General features: G+C 37.1%; 1 protein-coding gene across 9 annotated transcripts in view; it reads left to right on the top strand.

The window, feature by feature from the left end:
• The window catches only part of Hr3 (Hormone receptor 3), an 86309-nt gene that overhangs the window by 45615 nt on the left and 13454 nt on the right, over nt 1–27240 (top strand). For 7 of the 9 annotated variants that reach the window (XM_071780105.1, XM_071780112.1, XM_071780096.1 and 4 more), the window contains 4 exons: nt 13946–14173; nt 21088–21253; nt 21839–22065; nt 26742–27203. In XM_071780105.1, the coding sequence (XP_071636206.1) occupies nt 13946–14173; nt 21088–21253; nt 21839–22065; nt 26742–27203 (1083 nt within the window). The remainder of the gene's footprint in view (nt 1–13945; nt 14174–21087; nt 21254–21838; nt 22066–26741; nt 27204–27240) is intronic. The other 2 variants (XM_071780123.1, XM_071780170.1) reach the window with 2 other exon arrangements.

Consider the following 27240-nt stretch of genomic DNA (forward strand, 5'->3'; position numbering starts at 1 on the left):
TTTTCCATCCCTCCCTGACGCGTAGCGTACCCAGATGACACAAATGTCCAAAATCGGGACATAAGACATCTTAAAGGCATCATTAAGACGTTTTATGTTCCGATTTTGGACATTATGTTGTCTGGGTAATGATACATAAAAAAAAATGCAATGGAAACATTGCCGATGCAAAGAGGTCGGTGTTGCACCGATGCTCTCTTCGCCATTCCTCGCGCGAATTCGAAATGAGTTCGATGATTGATTCACGATTGCGAAGGCGCGTGTCATTGTTCTGATCTGCAATCGAAGTGAGATTTCATCGACATTGAATCGTTACGGCTCGATACCCGCCAATGATCCCGCCGCGTGATTCGTACCGTCTTTCTTCGTCGTTTGTAATGACGATGAAGAGTACAACAACGCAACAACGGCACAAAACACGTATTGTGTACGATAAAACCCAATCGTCATTGACGTGAGATACATCATTTAAAATGATTTATATCTCTTTTTTACATAAATGTATCATTCTTAATAAATTACACATCTGAATCCATCGAAACCTGAACTTTCGAGACGGTTTTTTATCGTTTCTTCATTTAAATCTCAGGATTAAAACGTCTTCGAGTGAAAGAGACTGTCGTTTGGGCAGACAATGTTTCATTATCAATAGACTTTAGTTACTTAATTAATGTGATTCAGAATGTTTATATAATTTTTGACAGATAATAAAGACGAAGGCGACTCTCTCTCTCTTTTATCACTGTGATGGAAGGGGGACTTTATACAAGCAACGTAATGGGCGACAAAAAAGAATTCTCCGTATAAACAATTTATTTGAATAATATTTTTTCACCCCATTTATTCACCCCAAAAAAAGTCTTCCTAAAAAGATATTTTTTTTTATATTAACAATATTTTCATAAATAATACAGAAAATTACAAAAAACGTTGAAATAATTTTATTTGAAAATATAACATTCTTGCACGTTTTATCGGAGATCTTCAGACTTCGAAATTGCAATTTTATCCTGCAGAAATCGACTGAATCGAAGTTGTCATTACATTTTGCTCGATGAAACTTGAATTTTATATACCTATTTATTGACGAGTATGGCTATCGCAATATCACGATGAGAGTGCGCAGGAATAAAGAACAATAGGTGCAAGGCTGTGTCGGCGATCTTATAAAATATGTCTTCCTCGTTACACGAAGTGGATAATAGAAGACTATATCACGCCGATATACCGCCGTCGTCGAAGCAACCGTCGTCGTCTAAAACTGCGAGCCGAGTTGTCAATGGGCGACGTAAAACGATAATTATAATATAGTGAACTCGACGTATTGGATTCGTGTGATTTGTTCCGCCTTTTTTCCGTTTCTTCTCTTTTGGTTTGTGTGTTTCTTGTTAGTATCGGTGTCTTTCTGCCCGATCTCTCTTTGTAAATTATCTATAACTTACGTACACTTCTTATTATACAAGGCAATCCAAATTTATCGTTCCATTTACAGTTCTGTTGTGTGATGTCTTTATTTTGTCTTATTAGACTATTTTTCTAAGTATCGGTTTTAGTTAACTTCTTCTAAAAATTCTTTTTTTTAACAAAATAATGATCATCTCGTGACATGTCGTTTATCATAAATGACCGTGTCATCTCACATGGAAGATTTCAAATGTCCTTCGCATCTGCAATAACGTCCTCGCATCTAATCCAATAAACGGAATGCGGGATTTATGTGAACAAAGGTTTACATAACAGACAATCCACGAGGAAGGTCTCTGTCGCGTTAGAGCCGCTTCGACAAACGAGCGGCCGATATAATCCAAGTCCTAGCACGCAAGAGCGAAATGCCAAAAAGTAAAGGTCGACGTTCCGCGGATGATGGCACGATCTAGCGCAGCCATCTCGTTGCCGAGCTTCGAGATGCGATCGCCCGCGATAATCTTATTCATACTTTCATCGACAATCCTTAAAAACTCTATCGAGCAGCGATGCTTCGCTGTGCAAGAACAATTGTCATTATTTCGCCATTCTGGAGTCGGAGAAAAAAGCTGAAGATTACAGGCAGATAATATTAAAGAAAAAAAACAACATACGATTCAGAAATCTTTACTGACTCTTTCATTTTCAAGGATTTCTTATTTCGAACTTAAGGTGTAGGGGGAGTCCGGGAAACTTGACCATAGAGGAGAGTTGAACCACCAAATATCTCGTTCAAATTTTAAACAAAGAGCTCAATCCGAACACGTTATAACACGTTTGTCTCACTCACAGTCGAAACGCACTACCAAGCGTCATGTTGTCACGTGCTCGGATTGAGCTCTTTGTTCAAAATTTGAACGAGATATTTGAAGTGGTTCAACTCTCCTCTATTATGGTCAAGTCTCCCGGACTCCCCCTAAGCTCTATCGCCGATATATTTGACAGATAGATTGATCACGCAGATTGTAGGCAGATACTATTTAAAAAAAAAAACATACGATCCAGAAACCTTTACTAACTCTTTAACTTTCAAGAATTTTTTATTTCAAACTTAAAGTTATCCTTTATCGCAGATATATTTGACATCAGATAGATTGATCGCGCAGGGAACCAGGAAGCCGAGCGCGCGCGAAAATAAACGTGCAACGTGCGCGTCTTGGGATCGACGCGTTCATAAGCGCGGTCGCGCTGTTTAGAAGCGCGTTCGTTATATGCTACACGAAGGCGCAGCTATTCGCGTCCCGGCCCGGCCCAAATCCGAAAATCGTTTCGGATGCCGGACGATCTTGGCAGCGGTCGTCCGTCGATCGGCCCGCGGTTCTGGCCCGCTCTGTACCTGCGTGGCCATCGGTGTGTCGCAAGTATTACCACATCTGGGGGCCTCTCTTAAGGAAACTGTAACGGTCATTCTTGTCCGCGGCCGGAGCGAGACCCCTTCGAGAGAGCGCGCACGCGCGAGAGAGAGCAGTTATGTTGTTCTGTGTGTAAGGCCCGCCCGCCGCCGCCGCCGCGCCGGTTCGTCCCTTACCGGTTGCATCTCCGCAAAGTGGCGCATAGTCGAGAGAGAGTTGCATAACTCTTTGGAAAAACCGGTTATCTTGTGCCGGCCGTTGACGAGCTTCTGGCCGGAACTTCTAGAATAGCATTAACTTTTTGTATTTTAACTCTTCATATGTAACTGCGAGGTTTCCCGTAATACGGCACAGTTACCCAAACTCAAGTTTCTGAGTTTGAGGAAACATTTTTATTAGAAAAAATTCATGTTGATAATGCTTTATTAATATAAAGAAGATGCGAAAAGTATCGATCTTTAATGAAAGATATTTGGCTTTTATCTTATTGTAATGATTCACAGTGTTGAAGAAACGAAAATGTATAATTTAATGGTGATTCCTAAAATTAGCTAGGAGTTAGCCATCAATTATTATGAAAGTTTATTCTGACAAAGATATTTTGTAAACTATTAGAGAGTATCAGGAATATAACAGTTGTTAGTGGATTTAAAATTGACCTCATTACAGTAATTACTTTTGATGTTTAACCTTTCGACTTTTAACAGTTTCATCAGCGACCGAATTATTTATCATAAGTATTTTTGAAAGTATCAAAAATAAGATGATTATTGTGTTAAAAATTTATAACCGCGACCTCGTTTTAATAATCACACTTCTAACTTACAAATTAAATTATGATAATTAAGTTAATAATTAAATACTCTTGTTTGATAAATATCTACATGTAGATTCATGGATATCATTTAATTTTACATCCATCACGTCGCTATTTAAAACAACAAATCTTGAAATTACAAATGTATAATAAATTATTTGACGGCAAAGTTTTTATTTGGCTTCTGAATTTCAAAAGCATATCACAAAATACAACATTTTGATTTGATTGTAATAATCCATTTATAGTATTCATTGTTATGAATTATTACAACATTTCTGCAGATGTTATTTATACATACACAAGCTTGGAAAAGTTATTTTTCTATAGATAAATCCCGATATATAAAAATTTACATTGAGCAAAAATGTTGTTTTCAACAGGATTAACAGATCTCTCTTACGAAAGCTGCTTTCTATCGCGAATATTACCTGGCTATTTATAGCAGCAGATTTTGATCATCTCTTTTGAGACGAAACCTTTGAAACGTTTCGGCGAATTTTTTATAGAATGTAATACGAAATACGCGAACACGCGAATAAACATAATATTTGACAGAATACGAAAATAGGTCATAGCAAAATCAATAGCAATTATAATAAAGAATTATATAAAGTCATATAGTCAGAGAATTTAATAAAAATTAATAGTAAGCAACAAAACATACCGGTATAAAATAGAATCTTCAAAAATGATTAATATAAAACGAAATACTACTTATTTTTATAAATCTAAATTAAATTCCTCACATTAATAATGTTATCGCGAGACTTGAAGTGTTTGAAGTTTAGTACCAAAAAGTAATATGTACCAAGTTATGTGCACAAATGTACCCTTTCATGCTTTAATCTTAAAACTCGAGTATCGCTTTTACATGACTTAAAAACGATTGTCGTGCTTGACTTCTCGCGCCGTAGTGCGATATCCAATTCCTAGAGTGCATTCATGGAGCCAGTGCACGGTCGTAGCAAACGTGAATCTCGACCCGAATGTGGGTCAGAGCGCAAAGCAATCGGCACGAAGGTAAGTCATAGCACACGACAGAGAAAATGTAGTTATTTATGACACATGATGATCCCCTAAGAATATATGTATAATATTTCAATTTGATATAAAATTCACACGAGCATTGTTGACTTAATACCACAAAAGTGCGTTGTATTTTCCGATAGTTCCGATATAACAGCAGATAAAAAATATATATATATATATATATATATATATATATATATATATATAGGCAGAGATAATTATAGCACAGAATATTAGAAAAAACATTGATAAGGAAATAAAACAAAAATGAAAAGAGAAACAGTAAAATATAATAATTAAAATTTATTCTAGTTTCTCTAAGAAAAATCTGAAATTATAGGCAGTAATATAACTTCTACATTAATGATAAATAAAATAATATTTTATAATTACAATTGCTGTTATTTATAATCTTAAATTAAAGATACATTCAAAGTGGACATGACATAAATTTAAAAAACTAACTTAATATAAGAAAGGCATAACAAGGAATATATAAAAAAAAAACTATATTCTGTAATGTTATATGTTTATCAATTCTTTTTCATCGCATTGTGAATTGAACGCGTAAAGTTCAATGCGGAGAAGCAGATCGATTATATTCTCATCACACGGTATACGTAGCTCGAGACAGAAAAATAGTATTATCACCTGGACAACGAGTTTGCATCTATATCACAACTTTATCGATAAACATTCGAAATTGATATCTATTCGGGAGAAAATGCTTTTTTTCTAATTGGATGAGATATAAATGATATTAATCCACTCGTGTTACTATCGCGTTACGGTAATCGTTTTGTAATATCGATATCGTATTCCATGATTAATATTGATGTAAATGTTGCGACGCGCTCTGATAATTCCGAGATATTACATTTTTTAATCGATATTTGCTTATTTTTAGCAGCTACTATTAAAACTTCCATTTATGTGCAACGATTTTATATGAAGTTTGCATTGCTTTTGAAAAAACAACTTCAATAAATTTATTATTGTAACTCCAATATACTATCGTAATCAAATTTTCTCTCATTGATAATCCTACATTGCTAATTAAGTCTTGTTAATAGCCAAGAGAGATTAGATAAAATAATTAAAATCTTAATTAATACATACGCAAGTATTTAGAGTCTTTAAATTTTATTTCAGTTGTAAAGACAAGGAATAAGAATTTCTTAAAATTAGATTTAACTGATTATTTAATTCGTATTTTTCATATAATACCGAGAGGGAGATAACGAGAAAAAGAGAGAAAGAACAATCTGACGTTTAATTTGGAAATAGTTATATCTATCTTCATTTATCATATATTTTGCTATTATATCGGAAAGGAAAATGTCACGTCCTACTTCGACCCATAAAATCAAATTAATATAATATTCTTTGTAATCAAATTAATATGATGCAATTTATATAGACTGTATTATCCACTTAAAATACGTAATATTTTTCTAAAAAAAGCTAAGATCACATTTCGGTGTGCGACGTACATTTCTGTGCAATTTCACATTTCTACATTCTCTTGAGCTTAACGTTCTCTTCATCGGTGAAATGGGTTAACAAGAGTAACCGTTTAGTCATCACGATCTGCGTCGTCAAAATCTCGGCGTATCGCCTACGATCGTTCGCCAAACAATGCGCGTCGCTCGTGCGACGGATAATAGACCGAGAGAGTCGTTGAACCTCGCGAGCGAGCTTTCCGAGATGACGCGCGACACACGCGCGAGCCGAGCGTATTGCTATACCGCGGTTACAGCATTACGGAGCGGAGCGGACTTGGCACGAATTACGCGACTTCGACGTTTATTATGCCGCTCGGAAACGCCTGTCTTAAAGTTCGTCGTCTCTCGGGGACCGGTCAGAAGTGACGTCAGCCTGAGCGTCGCGTGAATGCGTGCGAACGAGCAAGCGAGCGGCAACGTTAACCCTTTGCACTCAGGCGTATCTGCATTACGTTCGAGTCGTTACGCAGCCCAGTCGGAAAAATATTTATATCTTTGCCAGATATATGACTCAACGCTTGTGTAAATTGAGCACGTAGGAACGAACGAAATTATTAATTGTATTAACTATTTTGATAATTAATTATATATATGCGATTTATTGAAGAAAGTTCAATATACAATTGTAGAATAATAGTGTCAGTTTTCTTTTCAATTTGATAAAAGATTATAATTGAATTATTCACCTTATATGCCATGCGTTCATAATAATAGCGATCTCTTTCGATGGTACTCAGTATTTATAATGTTAGCAGATTTATGTTAAAATGTAATAATAATAAGAAATCCATACTGTTAACGGTCTACGTTATCTATATAGGATTAATAATATCAAAATATTTACATCAAAAATTTATAATATCAAAAATTCACGATACTCTAAAAACATATTTAAATTCAAACAAAGAGAGAGAGCGAGAGAGAGAGAAATTGGTCCAAATTAATATATACCAAGATTTTATGATACCATGCATGCATGAATACGCGAAAGTTTATATGGTATTAAAATATTCCGGTTTTACTTGATGAACACCAAGTGTGCAACGAGAGAGACCCATGTCTCGCCCGTTTATTAAACAAGCAGCAAGTAAACACGCGGATCAGTATAATATGCGCACTTGCGCGCGCGCGCGTTATTCGTTATCAAAAATCGGCTTATCTGCTCTATCCGCGGTATCGCAAATCTCGCACGCTGAATTCCACGGCAGAAAAGGCAGACTGACGACAATAACCGACGACGACGATGACAACGACAACGACGACTTGCAACCGCGGACTCGCGTGCATGCATATATCGTCGTCGCGCACGAATATTTATTTGCGAAACGTATTTATAGAGTATTACGCGGCGCAGGTTGGCAACCTCGTGCACGGTTATGCAATAAATGAGCGAAGGAGCGAAAGGGACACGGCGAGGGCGAGGGGGATAGCGAAGGAAATCGCTCGGAGTGAGCGGTGAGTGCGAGAAGGGAGGGGCAGGGAGGCGAGCGAGGACAATGAGGAACGACGCAGGGGGGAGGAGGGAGACTACGGTGAGGGATTGAAGAGAGAAGGAAGGAGTAAAATGGCTTGGAAAGAACGGCGCGCGCGCGGTGGGGAGACGGATAAAACTGGCGCGTGTTCAAGAAAGAATAGAGAGAGAGAGAGAGAGAGAGAGAGAGAGAGAGAGAGAGAGAGAGAGAGCGAGAGAGAGAGAGAGAGTGAGTGAATCAGAAAATATGAGGAAAAAATGGAAGAGGGGGGGGTGCATACAAGGACGGAGCATCGTATAAAAAAGGGTGGGACGACTGATATGTGAACGTAAGCGGAAAGGGACGAAGGGATGAGATCACAGATAATGATGTCAACAGGGAAAGCGCGTATAATATATAGGAGAGGAATTTCTCGAGATAAAATCGATGAGATTTTATCTTTTCTTACGTCTACTGTTTTACAGAAGTTCGAAAACGGCGGTGAAGAAAATCAGCTGATAAGATAAACCTAAACACTTAAAAAAAATTTAAATCTCTGATATTTGTTTAAATGTACGAGTTAGTTGATTTGATAGTTAATAAATTATTAATCAGTTATTTGTACAATGTTTAATAATGTTTCCTTCACAAAAGTTTTATTAAACCTGTCATGTTTTTCAATTTGCTAGATTCCGATAAGTAAACTTCAAACTAAAACTATATTAAAATGAAATTTGCTTTGTTTCGTTTTATTAAATTGTGTGAAATGTAACAACCCAGACAGCACGTACAAAATCGGGACATAAAACGTCTTAAAAACATCTTTAAGACATCTTTAAGAACATAACGTTTAAAAGATGTCTTATGTCCCGAGATTTTTGACATGATGCTGTCTGGGAAAGATCGTCGAATTTTGAAATTAATAATTCTTGGTTATATAACAATTTAATTGTCAAAAAATTCTACATTTATATTATCATCTCAATTGTCAAGAAAAAGTTAGTACTTTAAACTGTTGTCTTTCTGTCTGTCATTTTCATTAGCAAATTCCCATGTATGTCTGTTTTAATAAACGAAAATCAAGAGCTCTATCCCCGCCACCGAATCCCCAAATTACGCGAGCCGCGCTTCCTATGTAGGAAACACGATACGCGCATGCATTTAGGTAGCACGCCAGTGACCTTAACGAGGCGCACTAATAAAGCAAACGCGTCGCACGAGTCGAGATCGGAAAGCGCGCGCTACGCGCTCGTGATCCGGCCGGCGCGGCACTCGGCCGTTCCCGGCGACGATCGGCCGTCGCCGGCGGCGTTCGCCGACGCTCGCGAGTCTCCGTTGAACCGCGCGGGGGCGGTGGGGGCCGTGGCGCTGACGGGGCGTGAAGAGGGGCGGAGGGAGCAAAGGGTGAGGCACTCGGCCATCATCAGCGGAGGCGCGCAGTTCAGTGACCCGCCGCATCGTCGCGCGATGAAGGGGGGGTGCGGGGAGTTCTGACATATTGTGAGATGCCAGCCCGCTAACGCCGGTCCTCGAAAAACACCTCGTTCCCTCTCACTCTCTCTTTCTCTGTCGCTATCCCCCTTTCTCTCCTTCCTTTGATTCTCGTTCCGTCTCCGTTTGCCCCCCCTTTCTTTCCCCCCGCACTGACATTTTCTCCGTCTTTCTCTCATTTGTGAGGCGCGCGCGCGGGCGTTACACGCGCACTCTCTCTCTCTCTCTCCTTCCTCCTCCGACACGTTGCCGCCGCCACGCCACCGCCGCCGCCGTCGCCGCCTCGACTCGTCAAAACCCCCAAAATATTCGTACCGCCAGTCGTAGACTTTCCGCGAGTTTTTCCGGCCGTGCGCGCGCGCGCGCGCGAGAGAGAGAGAGAGAGAGAGAGAGCAATGAGGTCGGTGTTCTCCCCGCGCGAGAGAGAGAAGAGTGAGAAGGAAAGACGAGGAGAGAGAGAACGCAGTCGCGCCGCGTGTACGCTCGTTCTCCGCTCGCTCCGATCATACACGCTCCGGATGCCCCCCGAAATTCTCGATTGACCGAAGAAATCCGAGGAGTGTGGCCCGCGAGTGTTTCCCACGCCGACCGTGCACCGACACGTATAGTATTAACACGCGGACATTTTCTCGCTTTTCTCCTCGCCTCTCTCCCCCTTTTCCTCCCGGCTCCGTTCGCTCCGTTTCTTTATTCATCCTCGCACCAGTTTCTCCGTGAGATTTCCTCGTCGTCCCGTCGTCATCTGGAGACGCGCGGGCATCTCGAACGGAAGTCCGCCGCGTTCGTCCGAGTGAATCGGTCTTATCGACGAGGAATCGATTTCGCCAGAGCGTTCCCATGGTCGTCGTCTTTTCTCACTCGCCGATCGTCGTCGTCGTCGTCTTCCGCTCCGCTTCGCTCCGTCGCGCGAAAATCGTTTCGCGGATTAATTCGCGCGAGTGTACGTGTGAAACGTGTGCGACGGGAACGCGGAGTGCGATCGAGTTGCGCGGCTGGATCGGCTCCAGGTGGAAAATCGCGAGGAAGTGCGCGTGTGTCGCGCGTACACGCGCGTGATCTCCGATACTTTTCTGTCGCGCGCTTGCGCGCGGCTCTCGCGATTTACACGTACTATTCGTGTCGCGCGGCGTACACGGTGGACAAGTCGCACGTCTGTGTGGAGATCCTAAGATCCCGAAAAAAATAAGATTACACTGCGCGAATGGGAAGTTCATGTTTAACATAATTTACGAATTTCATAATGGAACGTGAAGCTATTTGCACTTCATATTTCGTCGATCAATGTGGAGTAACATGCACAAATTCTTATTACTGAGTCTCCTAAACTCCTAATACGGATTTCATTTTCAAGCTCTTTTTCGTTTGCCCTCCCTTTATATTAATTATCGAGCTTCGAAATTTTACGTAGTGACTTGGAAAAATTTTAGAAGTAACTTTTGTATAATAATTGTGTGTGTGTGTGTGTGATGGTTCAGAATTTTACTTAAAAAATATTCCATTCTATTTGCCGAAACATTTCCTCGTTCCAGTAAAGTTATATTGCAACAATTTCCGCGGAAGAGATATATATAACTTACAGAAAGACTTTATTTATGCGAGTCGCTGTTGCATCTTTTCATCATAAACTCGATTTAATGATAAAGCTTATTATGAGCAAACGAAAGCAATTGTTATAATGAGGAAAATTAAAATAGACTAGCGATATATAGATAATGGCAACAATATACTAATTTATATATATATATATATATATATATATATATATATATATATTAACCCTTAAATGCCACCCGGGGTCCAGAGGACCCCAGACCCTTTACAATTATATATTTTCAAATGTTTCCGCCAAAAATGGAGCTCATGCTCCCTCTAATGATAGTTGAGTGATTGACCTACCCGTTTGTACACTTAGCAGTATTCAGTTTACTTAATTTTTTATACTATGTTGAAATTGAAATTTTAACAATATAAGCATTTTATTCTCTTTTCTAGATCTTGAACAACATTGAAAAAAATTTTCATAACTAAAGATAAAAAAATCAATGAGTAAGGAGACATTTTTCATGCTGGGATCTTTTAGACCCCTCATGTCATTTACGAGATTCTTGAGAGGTGTGGCATTTAAGGGTTAAGTTTTTATTGCTTTGCGAGACATGACATTGTGTAAAATATTGACAGTAACAACTTGTATATGAAATTGGATAAAAAGAAGATGCCACGCGTTATACAAAATTTTGTCGTAATGAATATACAATTGTAATCTAAAAAAAAGAAACCGGAATAAAATCGCTGCGATGTAAGAAAAATCGAATAAAAATTCGCTTTACGATACAAACAAGACTTCTGGTACAAAATTATAGAATAAATAGAAGAAAGCTTTTTCTGTGACGTTAGCTACCTTGGTCGTTGTAGAAAAGAAGATTAACGAAGCAAACCAAAGATAATGAAATAAGACAATAATTAAAAAACAATATAAAAAGTTCTCGAAAAATCGCGAAATACTCTGTAACAAATATAAAACTTTAATTTATATTTTATTTTATTAGATTTAATAAATATTAAAGTTAATGTCTCATACAAGCACCCGTTATTCCAGTTCTACTGTGCAGCCAATGATTTATTATGTATCAATAACTAAGAACTGCATCATAAATCGCAACGACACGACACGTCGCGGCGTGGCATAAAGAGGAAAACGACTCGCTTCGATTTCGGGAGTTCCGGGTATAGAGCGCCTGTCCGCCGTTGCCGATGCACGCTGCGCTCTCCGCATGACGCACGTCGAAGATGCGAGCGTGCCGGGTGACTGTACTCTGGGTTCATCGTTCTCGGTTATGTAATGTTCGGTGCCGCGTATGTATGGTGCAAGCGCCTCGACGGTTCTGCTCGTGGCGCTAGAGTTGCCGGACGGGAGAAGCGCACTCGGGCGATATATATCCAGACGGGAGACCGGCGGCCGCCGGCCGCGCCGCGCCGCGCACCGAATCCTCGTTTCCGTGCACGCACACGCGCACGTGCGAATAATCACGTCCTCCCTGCCCACCCCGCCCACCCTTTTTCGCGACACGAGAGGCAGCGTTCGCGTTCGCGGAACTTTTTTCCGGCCGCTAAGGCCCACCGCTTGGGATGATGGCCCGAATTTCTCGACAACCTTTCAAATCTCGGAAATTACCAATTTAATTTATCGAGAAATTGGAAAGATAACTGTGTAATTACGAGTGAAGAGCGAACTCGCTTTTAGATTCCTCTGTTTTAATGCGTGAGTGACAGCATATGCTTTCTAATACAAGATAACAAGATCTACGAGTCTATAATTATTTAATAAGTTAAGAGTAAAAGCTAACGAAAATTACAATTTTTAATTTTAATTACTGTACTAACGATAAATCTAAAAAGAAGATAGTTCGCAGCTCGTGAATGTAATATAGATATATGTCGAGTCGCGCGGTTCATACCAGTGTTTACTAGAAATCGAATTAAATTGTGATATCACAGCAGTCTACGTTTGAATGCCATTATCTTCAGTCAGCGTCGATAAGAGAACGAAGAATTTGATTCAAACCCTAGCAGATAAAGAAAACGATAGATTTTGTGACTCATAAATTTGTTTAAAAACTTGATATTTGACAAAATAGAATTTAGTGAAGTATTCCTTAAATTCTTTCAACTTCTTTCATAATGATGTTTTTATGTTTAAAAAAATGTAGAAAGAAAAACAATTTAGGTAATTTAGCAATAAATACAATTCCGTATCAAAAATGTAATAAAAATTAATTTAATCTTCAAAATTTTACGTCGCTCTGTTTAATTCCAACTTTCTAAATACTATTACTTAATTAAGGGACACAAGCACATTCAACGAAAGCATTTCGGAAATGACTACGTACTTTTGTGCGATACTCCACATATAAAGCATATCGTGAAAATAAATGGTGTGCATTCAAGACAAAGACTAATTAAAGACTAATTAAGGACGTCCGATTTCACGGACAATTTTGATCGTAATCACGCGCGTGGATCTTCGGGATCGTGTGCCGGTATTGTTCCCCGCGCTAGACCGTAAATGAAACCGGTAAGAAAGATCCGTAAATGGAGGGAAGTCTGTCAGGATTTGGCGGGCCTACATGGGGTGCGGACAGTACGAGTCCTCAGCCGACGGAAAGATCGAGATCGAGGGAGAGATCCGCGCAGCCTCCCTCCGGCGTTGGCAGCGCGATCCTCGACGATCGCAGACTGCAGGCTAATTCGATACGAGGTAGAGCTATTAAAGTACCGAAACTAGGAGATATCCACTCGGATTGTAAATAGATCAAAATTTTTAATATAATTTCTATTATATATAACTTAACTCGATTAATATTAGCGATATAATGTCTGGTGTAAGGAATAAAATTATTATATGTGACACAGAATATTATATATTTGTCATAATTATATAAATTTTATATATAATTATAGAACTATATGTACTTAATTTAAGAAATTCTGTTATATTATTTACATTTTTTTTTTTAAATGGAGAAAAAGTGCTTAATACATTCATAATAAAGGAGTCATAATATGTATATTAGTAAACAGAGAATTGCATTTCGTAGTAATTTAATGGAAATATTCAAAGCGAAGAAATTTGAGAGTGTAATAAAGAAGACAAACAGAAGGAAATAACTTGTCCGTTAGTGCACATCAAGGTGTACATGTGTACGAATGAGCCCTGAAGCCTCGATGAAGTACTGGAAATAAAAGTAAAAGGGGGTTATAAAGCGAGGGAAGATTTCGCGATACATCCTTGATAGGGGCTCATAATTGAGATGTTTGTTTCTTTTATGGTTGCAGCCCAGATCGAGATAATCCCGTGCAAGGTATGCGGGGACAAGAGCAGCGGCGTGCATTACGGCGTGATCACCTGCGAGGGCTGCAAGGGCTTCTTCAGGCGGTCGCAGTCGTCGGTCGTCAACTATCAATGTCCGCGGAACAAGAATTGTGTGGTCGACCGTGTAAACAGAAACCGGTGCCAGTACTGTCGGTTGCAAAAGTGCCTACGCCTCGGCATGTCAAGAGATGGTGAGTGCTTTCGACTACTCCAACCTTTCGTCACCTTCTTTCAGAGGAGACGAATCGCTCTCTTGTCACTCGGCGGGATTCTCCAAGTGGGAAGACGTAGAGAGCTTTATATTTTCACGCATTATTCTCGTGTTAGAAAAGTATATACGATTCACATCCAGCATCGTGTCTCATTCTCGGATTTTGTATACAAAAATTAATTTTGCACCTTAAGTGCCATGGCATCTATAGTACAAGATTATGACCGTTTATGAGAAAATTAATAAGTAATACGTAAAAAGCTAATTGCATCATTATCGCCTAATATAGTCGAGAAACTTAATCAAATCTTAAAACAATCTAAATTAGTATTTGTGTATTGGGCGTGTATTATTTTGTACAATTCTCACATTCGCACAGAGTCAGTAACAAGTGCGGACAAGTTTTGCGCGATATAGTTCTGTGGGTTCAGCGCGGAATAGTGGATAGTTCGGCGTCACACGAACTCTTTAAAAAGCTTCTTTGTTCGAAGGACTATCGCACGACATACGCTCGAACCGATGCCCGATATTTACTCGACGCAGATAATAAAGCGATATAAACGAATGATGCAACGTGAATAAAAGTGCAGGATAAAAATGCATTTATCTAACACGATTATTTGACACAAAAGTATTGTAGTTTTATTTATTTTAAAATAACTGAAAAGCAATCTGGATGTCATTTTTCAAAAAAATCAACAACTAAATCTAATTCACTTAGAAAGTTGCAATATAATAATATTGCATTATCTTGTAGCCTTTAAAGGTTTACCAATTAAATAATGAGTATATGAGAGAGTTATTAATTCTTAGTAGCGAGTTGCGTAACGTACCGTGCACAAATGATGCGAGAGATCGATTGTTTCGCACGGAAAAATGAAAGAAACGTCAGCGGATGACGAAGGCAGCATATATTGTATACCGATTGCAGCAAGACGCTACGCGTGCCAACCCGGGGTGCACGACCCCTTATCAGAAACCGTCTCTCCTCCTCGCGGCGAGTCATCGCTGCACTTTATCGGAGCGAACCACGAACTGTCTTCGGTGCGTTTAACCGCCGCTGTCCGAAGCCTATTCTCGAAGACGGTTGTGATATTAATAGACAAGGCCGTCAAGACGAAACGAGAGACGGAAGATACCTCGTGGGTGGACGGATAAAGCCTATCGGGCGAAGCCGGTCGGAAACCATGATCGAGATGGTAGTCCTAGACCCAAATAAAGTCTCATATTCCTTTATATCGCCTATGAGCTTTTTTAAAAATTTAAATATTGATAAATCGGTAAAAGACACGTGCATAACTCGTAACAATTATAGTATTTTTATATCATTATAATTAATACATATATATAATTATAGGATCATTTTATTATATCATTGATAGTAAAAGAATTTAATATTTATTAGCATATATTCTATTGGGCAATTAATTTTTTATTTATGTAAAGTTATTTGATTTTTCTAAACTAAAGATTGCAATTTTTAGCAATAATTATTAAATAAAAATATAAAACAGGTCAAAATTTAAATTACAAAGTTAAAATCATAGCGTTATATAAACTGTTTATTTCGAAAAAAGTTATAAAATTATTATTAGCCGAGCATATATTTCTATAAATAAAGTATAACAAGATGATTTATATGAAATATAGCAAAATGATTTCAATTTCTTACTGAAAAGTAAATTATTTAAAGTTAAATAAATGTTCGATACTAATCTGCTACCTTCTGCAATAAGATTAAATAAATAGATTGGGATAGAATCCTAGTACAAATATAGCAGGTGGATGAATTTATCTCAAGAATTGCATAGAAAATTTTAAGGAAAACGGATTTACAAGGCTAACTCTATAAATAAACGTCGTAAGAATGACATATATAGTTGTATTATGCAATTCTGTATATTAAATGTATGGCTTCTTTTTTTGGTAATAATAGCAAACAACGGATAAAACTAAAATTTTATAACAACTGATTTAAGTTGATTGATAAAAAGATAACATGTCATTCCCATCGCGTTACAATGATGTATCGAGTGGATAAATGTTCACATGGTAATACATCTAAGATGCATCGGTTATACACGCGGGCGTGCATCGAGAGAAGACGATGAACCGGATTCTTATCAGTATACACGAATACAGTAATACATTGCCGACAGTAATACATGTCGTGCGATTATCGTGACAGATACATACAGTTGTTTTAAAAAAAGATATACATAAAAAACCGGGTTTATTTTTTAATTGTGTTATAAATATTAATTGATTGTTAGAAATTACCCTAATTACATATACGTATTCTTCAAATTACTTAGAATTTGCATTTAAGGTGTAAAAGGGTAATTAATTAAATAAATACTACTTTATAATTAATATGGAACATATCTCTTCGCATATAACAATGATAGGTATAATACTAACTTTTATTAATAATGTAATTAACACAGAAAATTTGTAATTTAAAATTTTCGCGCGAGAAATTTGTTTCTAGATACCGTTGAAAGCATATATGGTTTCTCATCTTTCTCGATACATTTGAAACACCGTTTGTTCTCTTTTTCGATATATTGATGTGAAACAAAATATATAGCACTACTTATTAAGCAAATTTATTTCGATCTCATGTCGCTGAGCTTCTCTACATTGCTCGATAAATAAACCCGATCTGACTCGCAGAGGTGCGGCATAAATTTTATATGCGCCGGCTATTTTTGTTGCCCTGTGATTGTTACTTCCGCAAATCTAAATCGAGCGTTCAACGATCAAAGATCTTTGAAATGTTGCAGATTACTTCGACATTATAGTACCTGTATATAAAATTCTTAATAAAAAATAGTTTAATTACGAATTATATATCATATAAAAGCAAATAAAATGTTATAATTAATCAAAATAAAATTGACAAAAATTGTTTTAATATCAAAATAGTACTGATTGAGTTTTTATTATAAACAGATATGTGTTGTGTATACTATCGATTTAAAATTCAATTTAGAGTTTTACATATTTTAATGGTGTTTTGGAATTGAATAAAAATTATTGTTAATAGTTAATATTATAATATAAATACAATACTAATTAACTAATAATAACTTGCAAATTATACCTATATTTTTAGCTCTTGCTTTACATTCTTTCTATTCGTACATTACTTCCACAGTTTATATTATAATTACAATTGTGTAATTATAATATAAACTGTAGAAGTAATGTACGAATATAAATTTATATTACATATTCCATCCACTCTATTAACTTAATTATATATTTTATTTTTTACTTTTATAATGAATAACTGCGCAATATTGAATGAATAACGTGGAACGTCTTGCCATTTCACACGACTCGGATGATATTTAGCCGCGATATTCGGGCATAACCACAATTTCCTGCTTTTCGATGGCCAATTATCAAGTGCGGTTTTCTTTATCTGGCTACGAATAAATAACATCGCGCGATTCACAAACACTCAAGCTCTCCGTTAAAATTATTAGTAGAGAAAAGGACATAATAAATAGATAATCAGTAGAATGTAACATGTGACAATTATATAATTTAAAAGTCACGCATTGTCGATAAAGATGCTGATTATAACGACGGATATCAAGATTGATTTCGGTGTAGATTCGTTTATAATGGTTGCGAAATTGTTGACAGTTAATCAAATTTAATAGCACTTCTCACGTAAAAAAATGTAGGTGCAATGTGTATACTGTATAAAAATAAAAATGTTATTTAATATATAGTAACACATGTTTTCAATGCTTTTAATGCTTGAAATAAATTAATACTTGAGGTTAAATCTTTGAAATTTAAATTTGTCATTGAAATGTTTTGCATTTTGAAAATAATTTACAAAATTTAAATTAGAATTTTTAATTTTAACTTTTACAATTATAATAGATAGTACATGCATTTAAAATAAATTTCTAAAAATAATTATGACATTCACATGTCGCACGTATATATCGGCGATAATTAATTAAATATGGCTTAATTAAATTTAATTAATTAAAACGTACCATAGTATTACTAAATGTGTGTTTTATTGCTTTTATTATTACAAATGCATTGCATTCATACGCACGCAAAATTATACTCAAGTTGTGCTAGTTTCAATTGTCGTTTATATAAATGATACAAAAAAACGTTTGTTAACTTCAGAGTTTTTTAAACAAATAAGTACTCGGACTCAAAAGGATTAAACTAGGATTTAGTAACAGGGTTCGTCTCGAGGGCGGGAGGGTGGGGGGCGCATTTCAGATTCAATATCGCTTTATTTACCCTCCGGCGCGATAAGCTGCAAATACATCGTTTATACTCAACGTATGAGCGCGCGCGCGTACACAGAATGCCAGAAAGTGCATCGTAAGCTACCGGTTGGTGCATACTCTTCCTGTTGCCATCTCCGTCTCTGTCTCCTTCCTTTTCTCTCCGTCTCGTTCTCTCGTTTATGCTTTATCCGCGCGTTCGGTCGATCACCCTCCGCTTCCTTCCTCTTCTCTTCGCCGTGCCTTCGCACGATAGTTGTTCGGTTAGCCGCTGACATAGCTATCCCCCTTATCAACCCTCGACCTGCCTCCCTCCCTCCTCTTGTCATTCGAGCCCTCGACCACCCTCGTGACACGCACGCGCGTGATTAAATGCGTGTAGCGACTGGATAAACTGAGAATGCATTAATGCCGCGAGCAAAGCGACCGAAAAACTTGCTTTAATCTGGTTAAATTAAAAAATGTAAATAATCGCTTTACTTTTGATCAAAGATCGCTTTTCTCTCTTAAAACAAGATACAATAACTTTTGAATCAGATAAGTTAATAGGAAACGCGTTAAATAAACTTATTCTAGTACAGAAAAAATGAAAGACAGTCTAAAAGAAAATGTCCTAATTAAAAGATTGTGATTATAACAATTTTATTTTTAAAATATATTTAGTTTTTGTATAATTCACATTCGTGCAATAATGTACATAACAGATTTGATCTTCTTTATATTCGTTAAATTTAGGATAAAAAATCAAACGAAGGAGAATTGAGAATTCATTCTTGCTAAATGTAAATTTGATTTGTTCCACGATTTTGAGTTTAACTTTGAACTCAGAATCGTGAAACTAATTTTAAATAATTTGAATTTTGAAAAGAAACTAAATGCCTACATTAATGAGAAACAATGAACTCTTCAAAGTTTACAGGTAATAATCTAGCAACCCTAAATGCGTGCACAAATGTAAAATGTCAGTACTATAAATTGCTATCGAAAAAGGTCAGGCCGGCTTGGGAATTAAGGTTAAAATTGGTCTCATCGGAATATATAGGGGATGATCAGTGAAGCACGATTTGGTCCCCGACGATCATCGATTAGATGCAATAGTAATATATAAGGTGACATATATAAATTCCACACAATGAAATTCTTCATTCGCTCAATATAAATTACATTTTTTGTTAACATTTGTGGGCGTTCTTTTATTTTAATACCCTTTTATATTTAGTATTAATTATTCCGATAAATAAAGCATTCAATAAGAAAAACATCTAAATAAAATTTGTTTGAAATTGATTAAAAAAGAATATCTAGGGTTCTTTAATTTACGACAAACTTCTAATTTTTTATTGCTCTTGAAAGAGTGATGTTATAATTTTTATTAAGAAAAAATCCACTCCAAAATATCCAAAAAGTGTCAGTGCGCGAAATATGTATGTGAAGTTACATCAGATACTCTGAATAACGTGTTACGCTTTCGGGGCAGAGTACATGCGTTTGCCCGAGCTATAGTTCGTGCGTGTGACGTCATCGGGTGGGTGCGTCGCGACCAGACGATGATAGCGTCGCCGAAGAAGACGAGGAGGACGCGGCGAGGCTCTTCCGCGTTCCTCGCCGAGCCTTCTTCGCGGCGAGGAAGGGACCGACCGACCGGTCGACCGAGCGGCCGCGCGGCCGCCGCGCCGCGTGCTACTTGATCTCGATCAACGGAACACCCGTTAGATTTTATCGCCTCGCGACGAATCGTCGCGTCGATGATCGCTTCTGATTTGAATTCTATTTGACTTTATTTTTATGTCATATATATATATAGTTATTGTATTGTATAATGTTGTTTGAATTTTAGACCGCACTTGAGAAGGGTTCGAACCTTGAACCGAAACGCAGTGCACCTTTTACATTGTGCCAGTTAGTCGAGCAATAAAATAATATTTGGGTTGAATTCTATAATTGTTCGTAATTGTCGATAACGAGTTCGAAAATGAAGAGAGAGAGAGAGAGAGAGAGAGAGAGGGAGAGAGGGAGAGAGAGAGACGGGGAAACAATCGAAGAAGAGTGTTTGCGCTATTCGATTATACATATATTTTGCCTTGTCTGCGATGAAAGCTGTGCTAGAAATCAGAATAAAATTTTTATGTCGCCCATATAACTTTATCTAATAAATGTAAGATAGAATTGATATTTACAAGGTTATGGTAAGAAATTTATGCGTAGTATAAGTTTTTATAAAGTTTTTATAAAATGCACTAAATAATTAAATTGTGCGTTATTTTGCAGAATTCTTAGGCTCCTGAAATTTATATTTATAACTCGTATTTTTTGCGCTATATACTCTCTTGTTTAAACCAGTCAAAGTCAAGGGAAACATTTTTAAATTTGATTTTATTGTTATTTTTTGTTCAGGCAAACAATTCTGCGTTGTTGTTCGATATGGAAACATGAAGTAATAAAAAAAATTTTTTAACGCTTTTTGAAAAAATATTTTCTCGCAATCAGTACGGTCCAAACATGACAATCGCACGTGACTATATTGTCATATAATGTTATCCAAATAAGTGATATTTTTAATATTAATTCAATTTTTTTAAATGATCCGATATAATCTCGATGAAATTTTTGCTTTTGTTCAAAGCCGTTAAATTTGGGCGCATGTCGAAGAAACAACGGGAGAAGGTCGAAGATGAAGTCAGATTCCACAGGGCGCAGATGAGGGCGGCTTCGGAGACGGCGCCGGACAGCAGCGTGTTCGAGCATCAGACGCCGAGTAGTTCAGATCAACATCATCCTTATAATGGCGGGTAAGTATGGCTAAAAGCTCGGCTAAAAGTATGTATTGGAATAGAAAAACGTACGTTATCAATCAAATATTTCTACATTTCTTTGAGAAATGCCCGGTACTTTATTAAGTAGAATCTGTTCGTAGCGCACTGTTAAATTTTTAGTGTCAAATTATACTCAATTTGAGTCATTTTCAACCATTCCTATAATTCGCCTTGCTCCTACTCAATATATCGTCAATCTAACTAAAGCAATGTTTAACTAAATCAATGGAGTTAAAATAATACTTTGCTGTGTTGAAATAATAAGTTTCGACACACAGGGTAGTTAAAAGTAACAATACGTTATTTAGCTCAAGGTATTGGTTTAAATTTCATCCTTTAATATTTAACAGTGTATACTTAACGTAGAAAATCTGTAACTGATAAAGAGCGCACACGCCAGCTTAATGTATAGCTATCGTTGTAGCTATCATTGTCGCAATGTAAAGTTAAATATGGGCGCCGTGGAAAAACACGCGTTCCTCTTACTTCTGTCCGATTAAATCTTGCGCGTTTCTCGCGTACGATCGCGACTCACGCGGACCTATCATTTGTCCTCGACAGGTACACGTACGGCGGTAGCGAGTACGCGTCGTCGGGTCCCGGCACCGGCGGTTACACGAATTACAATCATCAGGCGATGACGAATTACGAGCTTAGCGCCGACTACGTCGACAGCACGACGACCTACGACCCCAGACCGACGCAGACGCAGGTCGCAGACACCGTCGCGCCCGACACACCCTCGGCTGTAACCGCGACCGGGGTGCTGCCCAGCGTGGTCACTACCGGTAAGTAATGCTTCATTCGCAATTCCTGATGCACATGGACCCGTTAATCCCAGTACGATGCGTGTAGTAAGCGCGCACCTTATCGAACGAAATAATAATATTGTGACATATTATTATTAATTGATTGATAAGACATATAATTAGTTTTAATACAAACAGAAATCTCGTGATAGAATCGAAGTTAATTTTTTGTTATCATCAAGGGACAATAGAGATAAAAAAAGAAAACTCGTATACAGTTTCGTATACAGATTCGAATTTACTTATGTAAATAGGTTCTCAAAATTATTATTTTCTCAGCTATAGTGATATGGGTGTGTATATATGTATATATAGTAATATTTTCTATGATAATAGATGTTGTTGATATATTGAAGAGAATAAAGATAGAAAAATCTTATTGAATTCAATTTTACGAATAATAACGATAATCTGATTATTAAAATATTAGGCTTGTTTTATGCAAATATGAGGGAATAATAACGACAGATAATCTGCTTTTTTAGCTGGTTTCAGTTAAACTATATTTTAAGAGAGCTTAATTACTAAGATATTTAATGAGGAAAGTCAGAAAGTTTGAGAAAACAAATATCCAATCAAATTTCCATTACGAAAAAATGTATTCCAAGTTGCTCAAAGAACTCTTGAAGAAGTGAACGACGACAATTCTGAAACCACGCTGCATAATCCAATTTTTGTGTCTTGCGCGAAATACTCTTTCAGTAACAAAAATATCATGTTTATATATAAATTGCAAATTTTCAATACGCAAGTTTTATTAAAAAGTTTACACATAAGTATAAAGAGTTAATCTGCTTTCTTCACATTTATTAATTTTTTGCATTTTAATTTATTTCGAAGATACATAAAACTTTCATTTGACACAAAACGGTAGAAATTTCAGTGAAATAATAAAACTAACAGGCGATGGCTTTCGTAAATATAATTCAATATAATTTTTATATCTTTCTATGAAAATGTTTTTATCAGCATAGATTTATCTCGATGTAAAGGATAAAATCGGATTAGGCAAATAATAAAATTGGTACGAGTGCATTACATAAGAGATCATTTTAATAAGTATCCGCTAAATTAGAATTGCAATCTTGTGAGCGCAACTGTTAAGTTCTCGCTTCGTAACCGGCACGCTAAATGCATTCCGGAGCACTGTCATTAACCCGAAGTTAATTGCGTTCGCGTCTTTAATGTCACCAGAGTTCCTTCCATCTCATGTCCTTGTCATCGATAATGATTTCTCAAGCAAAACCGCAAATATTCTTCGTGTTCTATTGCGCGACAATTGTTTTTGTAATATTGGCACAAATATTTTCTTCATAATTTTTGTTTTATATAATGCACATTCATATTTATATATATTTATATATAATATACATACAGGGTGATCTTAGTTCGAGTTCACTTAGCTCGAGCATTTGAAATATCTCACTTGTTTTTGATGTGATATAAAAAAAAATGTCTGAAGAAAAAGTTCCACTATTTGAGGGGGCAATTATGATGACAGGAAAAGTTTTTTTCAAGGTTATTTTTTGTGATATTAAAGTCAATATTTTTAAAAAATAGAACCATGTGTTTTTGTTTGTACGACTTTATATAGTCAACATCGAGAAGAGTTCAGCGACCTACGATAACATCTTCAAACGATGTATCACATATATCATGTATCATACTGTACATATTACATAACTCAATTTCGTAATCATTAATCACAAAAAATAATAATTCTGAAATGTATCTTTTAGTATTATTCACTTTTACGTCGCAAGTACTTTCGTTGGTATCAGGAAAATTTTATACGAAAGTAATCTTTCTAATTTATTCGTATTCGTATATGCAATGACAATTTACACTTAATTCACACATCAAAAATTGTTCTTACATTGCTCGACTTCGACTATAAGTACAACAGTTTACCTAACCGGAACATTATCAATTCTCTATAAATATATGATCGTATAAAGATTTCCATATTATGAAAAATTATAACTTCAAATAGACAAGTACATATTATAGCAAAACTGTTCATGATTAATTTATATTGATTAATTCTTCTAATTCACATATTTTTTATACTTTATTATATATTAAAAATTTATTTGATATATAATTTATTAACGTATCCATGCGATACTTACGTCTTTCCACCACAAAATCATTTATGTTCGTTTTCGAATTGACTTAGGTTTAATTAACAAAGCTTTCAACGTGTAGTTTCAATGAGATCGATCAAGACTAACTTCAATTCAATACATATAGTGACGAAACTTTGCGTAGGAACGAAGTGGATCAGTGATGTACCATGTAACCGGTTGATGATGTTTATTATTCGCTATCGAAGAGACCACACACACATACACACGCGCGCGCGCACACACACCCACACACACATACCCACATCCACATATTCTCAGAAAGAACAATTACTGAAATTTGAAAAACAATATATCACCACGACTTTTAAAAAAAAAAGTTTTATTCTTCTACTTTCATTACAATTATAAGATTATGTAAAATTTATAAAAACAGTGTTTAAATATTGATATTATTAAAACTTATATCTGTTGTCACACAACAGTGTTGTGTTCAGCGAAACGTTTGTTTTATTTGTGAATTAATAACATAATATCAAATAATAAATGTGTTTTTACACGATTGAGTTTCATAATAATATCAAAATAAATTCAGTATCAAATACGAGTGCAAAATTTTCCCAACAACTATTTGTGTAATATAACTGAAATTTTTATTTCGACAAAATTGTCGCAAAATAGAATACATTTAGTCTTGCTAAGGGGAAACATTATCACAACATTTAAGGTGGTTCGATGGCTACAACAAAATGCAGAGAATTTCATGAAATTTTAATATGTTGTTCTGCAATGCAAAATAGAATTATGTGAATTTTTTGGGAATTTTTCACCGTCCCGTTTTGAAAAAAATCTACTCCAAAAACCTAAAAAGTACAATTTTAGGAGTAGATTTATTTCAAAACGGGACGGTGAAAAATTCCCAAAAAATTCACATAATTCTATTTTGCATTCCAGAATAACATATTAAAATTGCATGAAACTGGCTGCATTTTTAACATAGGTTTTTATGGTTTTTATGGGAAATGACATATTGCATATACCTTCAGAATGAAATAAGTGCAAGAAAAAATGCAAATGATAAAGAAAAAGAAATTTGCACATGTAACTTAATAATTTACAAATAAATGAGCGAAAGAAAGGGGAAGGTTACCGCACATTTCGTAGAAAAATTAATTATTAAAGCATAAATTGCTTGATTTTTTGTCTGCATAGACTGTCATAGTCGTGAACGACGTGAACAGCAGCACGCATTATACACGCGGCGACCAATCAGAGCAATTCCCTTCATTCCCACTACTTCAAACGCTAGTGCGCTGTTTCCAGAACCCCCGCGTCCCACTACTCCCTCCGATGAAGCCATCGAACCTCCTTAAGGGGATGCTGGAGCCGTAGCCGAACTCGATCGGCGTCGGTAAAGAAGACCGGCGAACTATATCTGTCCTTGTATAGACAAAGATATAGACAAGGATAGCACGCTACATTGCACGCACACATACGCACGATGCACGTCGACATTATACTTTTATATTACGCTTCCAAATCTTGATTTGGAGGGTTTATCGATGTTTTTCTTGTTGTGCAATTCGGGGGAACTTATTTTCGCGTTCGTACCAATGGTATATCTCTTATATGAAATACATCTTGTGACGAGCTGACAGCTCGCCGCAACTCGAGACGCCATATTGGGATAAAAGTAGGATAAGGAAATCTGTACTTCCGTAATTTTTTCTCGTTTTCTATATAAAATCAGAGTTTCCCCGAATCATTAATGTATGTACTGCAATTCTGGAGAAGGATTTTTAATTCTGTCAAATTAATACGACGCTACGTGCCGACAAAAAATGCCGGTAAAACAGACGGCTCCAGCATCCCCTTAAACGTGCCGCACGTTCTTCATTTCACAAAAATCTGACGATGACATACGACACAGTAAACTTATCTTTTTATTTATTGAGAGACTCACTCCAAGTTTTAATTGAAACTTTATGTGAATCTTTACAGATTCACAGCTTTGATAATAGTTTTAGTTCAATTGTACAGTTCGCTTTCAATTGTACAAAGTGTCTCGTCGACTATTACTATTAACAGAGAAGTTTTTAGTTTACTCAACTTTTCTTTAGTTATTACTTAGACAAGATCTAAAAGATCTAACTATTTAATATTGAAACTATCAGAACTTAATAATTAAAAATTTTCGAACAACTCTTAAAAAAGTTTGATGCAATTTTCCTTCGAGAAGGATGTTTTTCTCTCTTATTGAAATTTCTGGATATCTTTCTAGAAATTTAAATAAAATATATATTACATATGTACTATCTACATTTTATATTTTAATAAAGAAAGAAATTATTTTTCTAAACTGTACCTTAATAAAAAGGAAGAGGTGCGCATATACACAACGCACAACGCACAATACACGTGTACACACTGCACACATTTCAGTTTGTTTAGACATAAGATAGGCCCCTGCATAGGGCTCATTCACAGAACTGAAATATTTAGACCTATTCGGTCCAACCCTCGAGACCAATTCAAGCCCTCGTGAACTTTGACTTTTCGGCACATCAGGAAAGTCTCTGTCCGCCTCGACGACCGGGAGCGGCGCAGGGGGTGGCGGTACCGGCGGCGGCGGGGGCGGCGGCGGCGGCGGCGGCGGCGGCGGAGGAGGAGGCGGAGGAGGCGGCGGTGGCGGCAGTAGTGGTGGTGGTAATAACGGTGGTGGCGGTACTAGTAGCGGTAATGGTAGTGGTAGCGGCGGCGGCAGCGGCGGCGGCGGCGGTGGTGGTTCCACCGCGGCCGCCGGCGGGGCTGCCGGGGGCGGTGGCGGCGGAGGCGGCAGCGGCTCCCTGAGCGGCGGCGGAATCGTCGCCGTGAAGCAGGAGACCACCGTCGAGCTCGCCGGCCTGGGCCACGGCTCGTACACGATGGTTGACTCGACGACCTTCCTTAGCGGGCAGCAACAGAGGGTCAGCAACCCGTCTGAGGATGACGAAGTGCCGAGTCTGCCCAGTATGTCCCATGCAATGAGATGTGAGGTTACGTTTGTGTCCCTTTGCATGCCCTCATC

The sequence above is a fragment of the Temnothorax longispinosus genome, chromosome 1 (assembly GCF_030848805.1).
Source record: "Temnothorax longispinosus isolate EJ_2023e chromosome 1, Tlon_JGU_v1, whole genome shotgun sequence".
Classification (NCBI taxonomy): domain Eukaryota; kingdom Metazoa; phylum Arthropoda; class Insecta; order Hymenoptera; family Formicidae; genus Temnothorax; species Temnothorax longispinosus.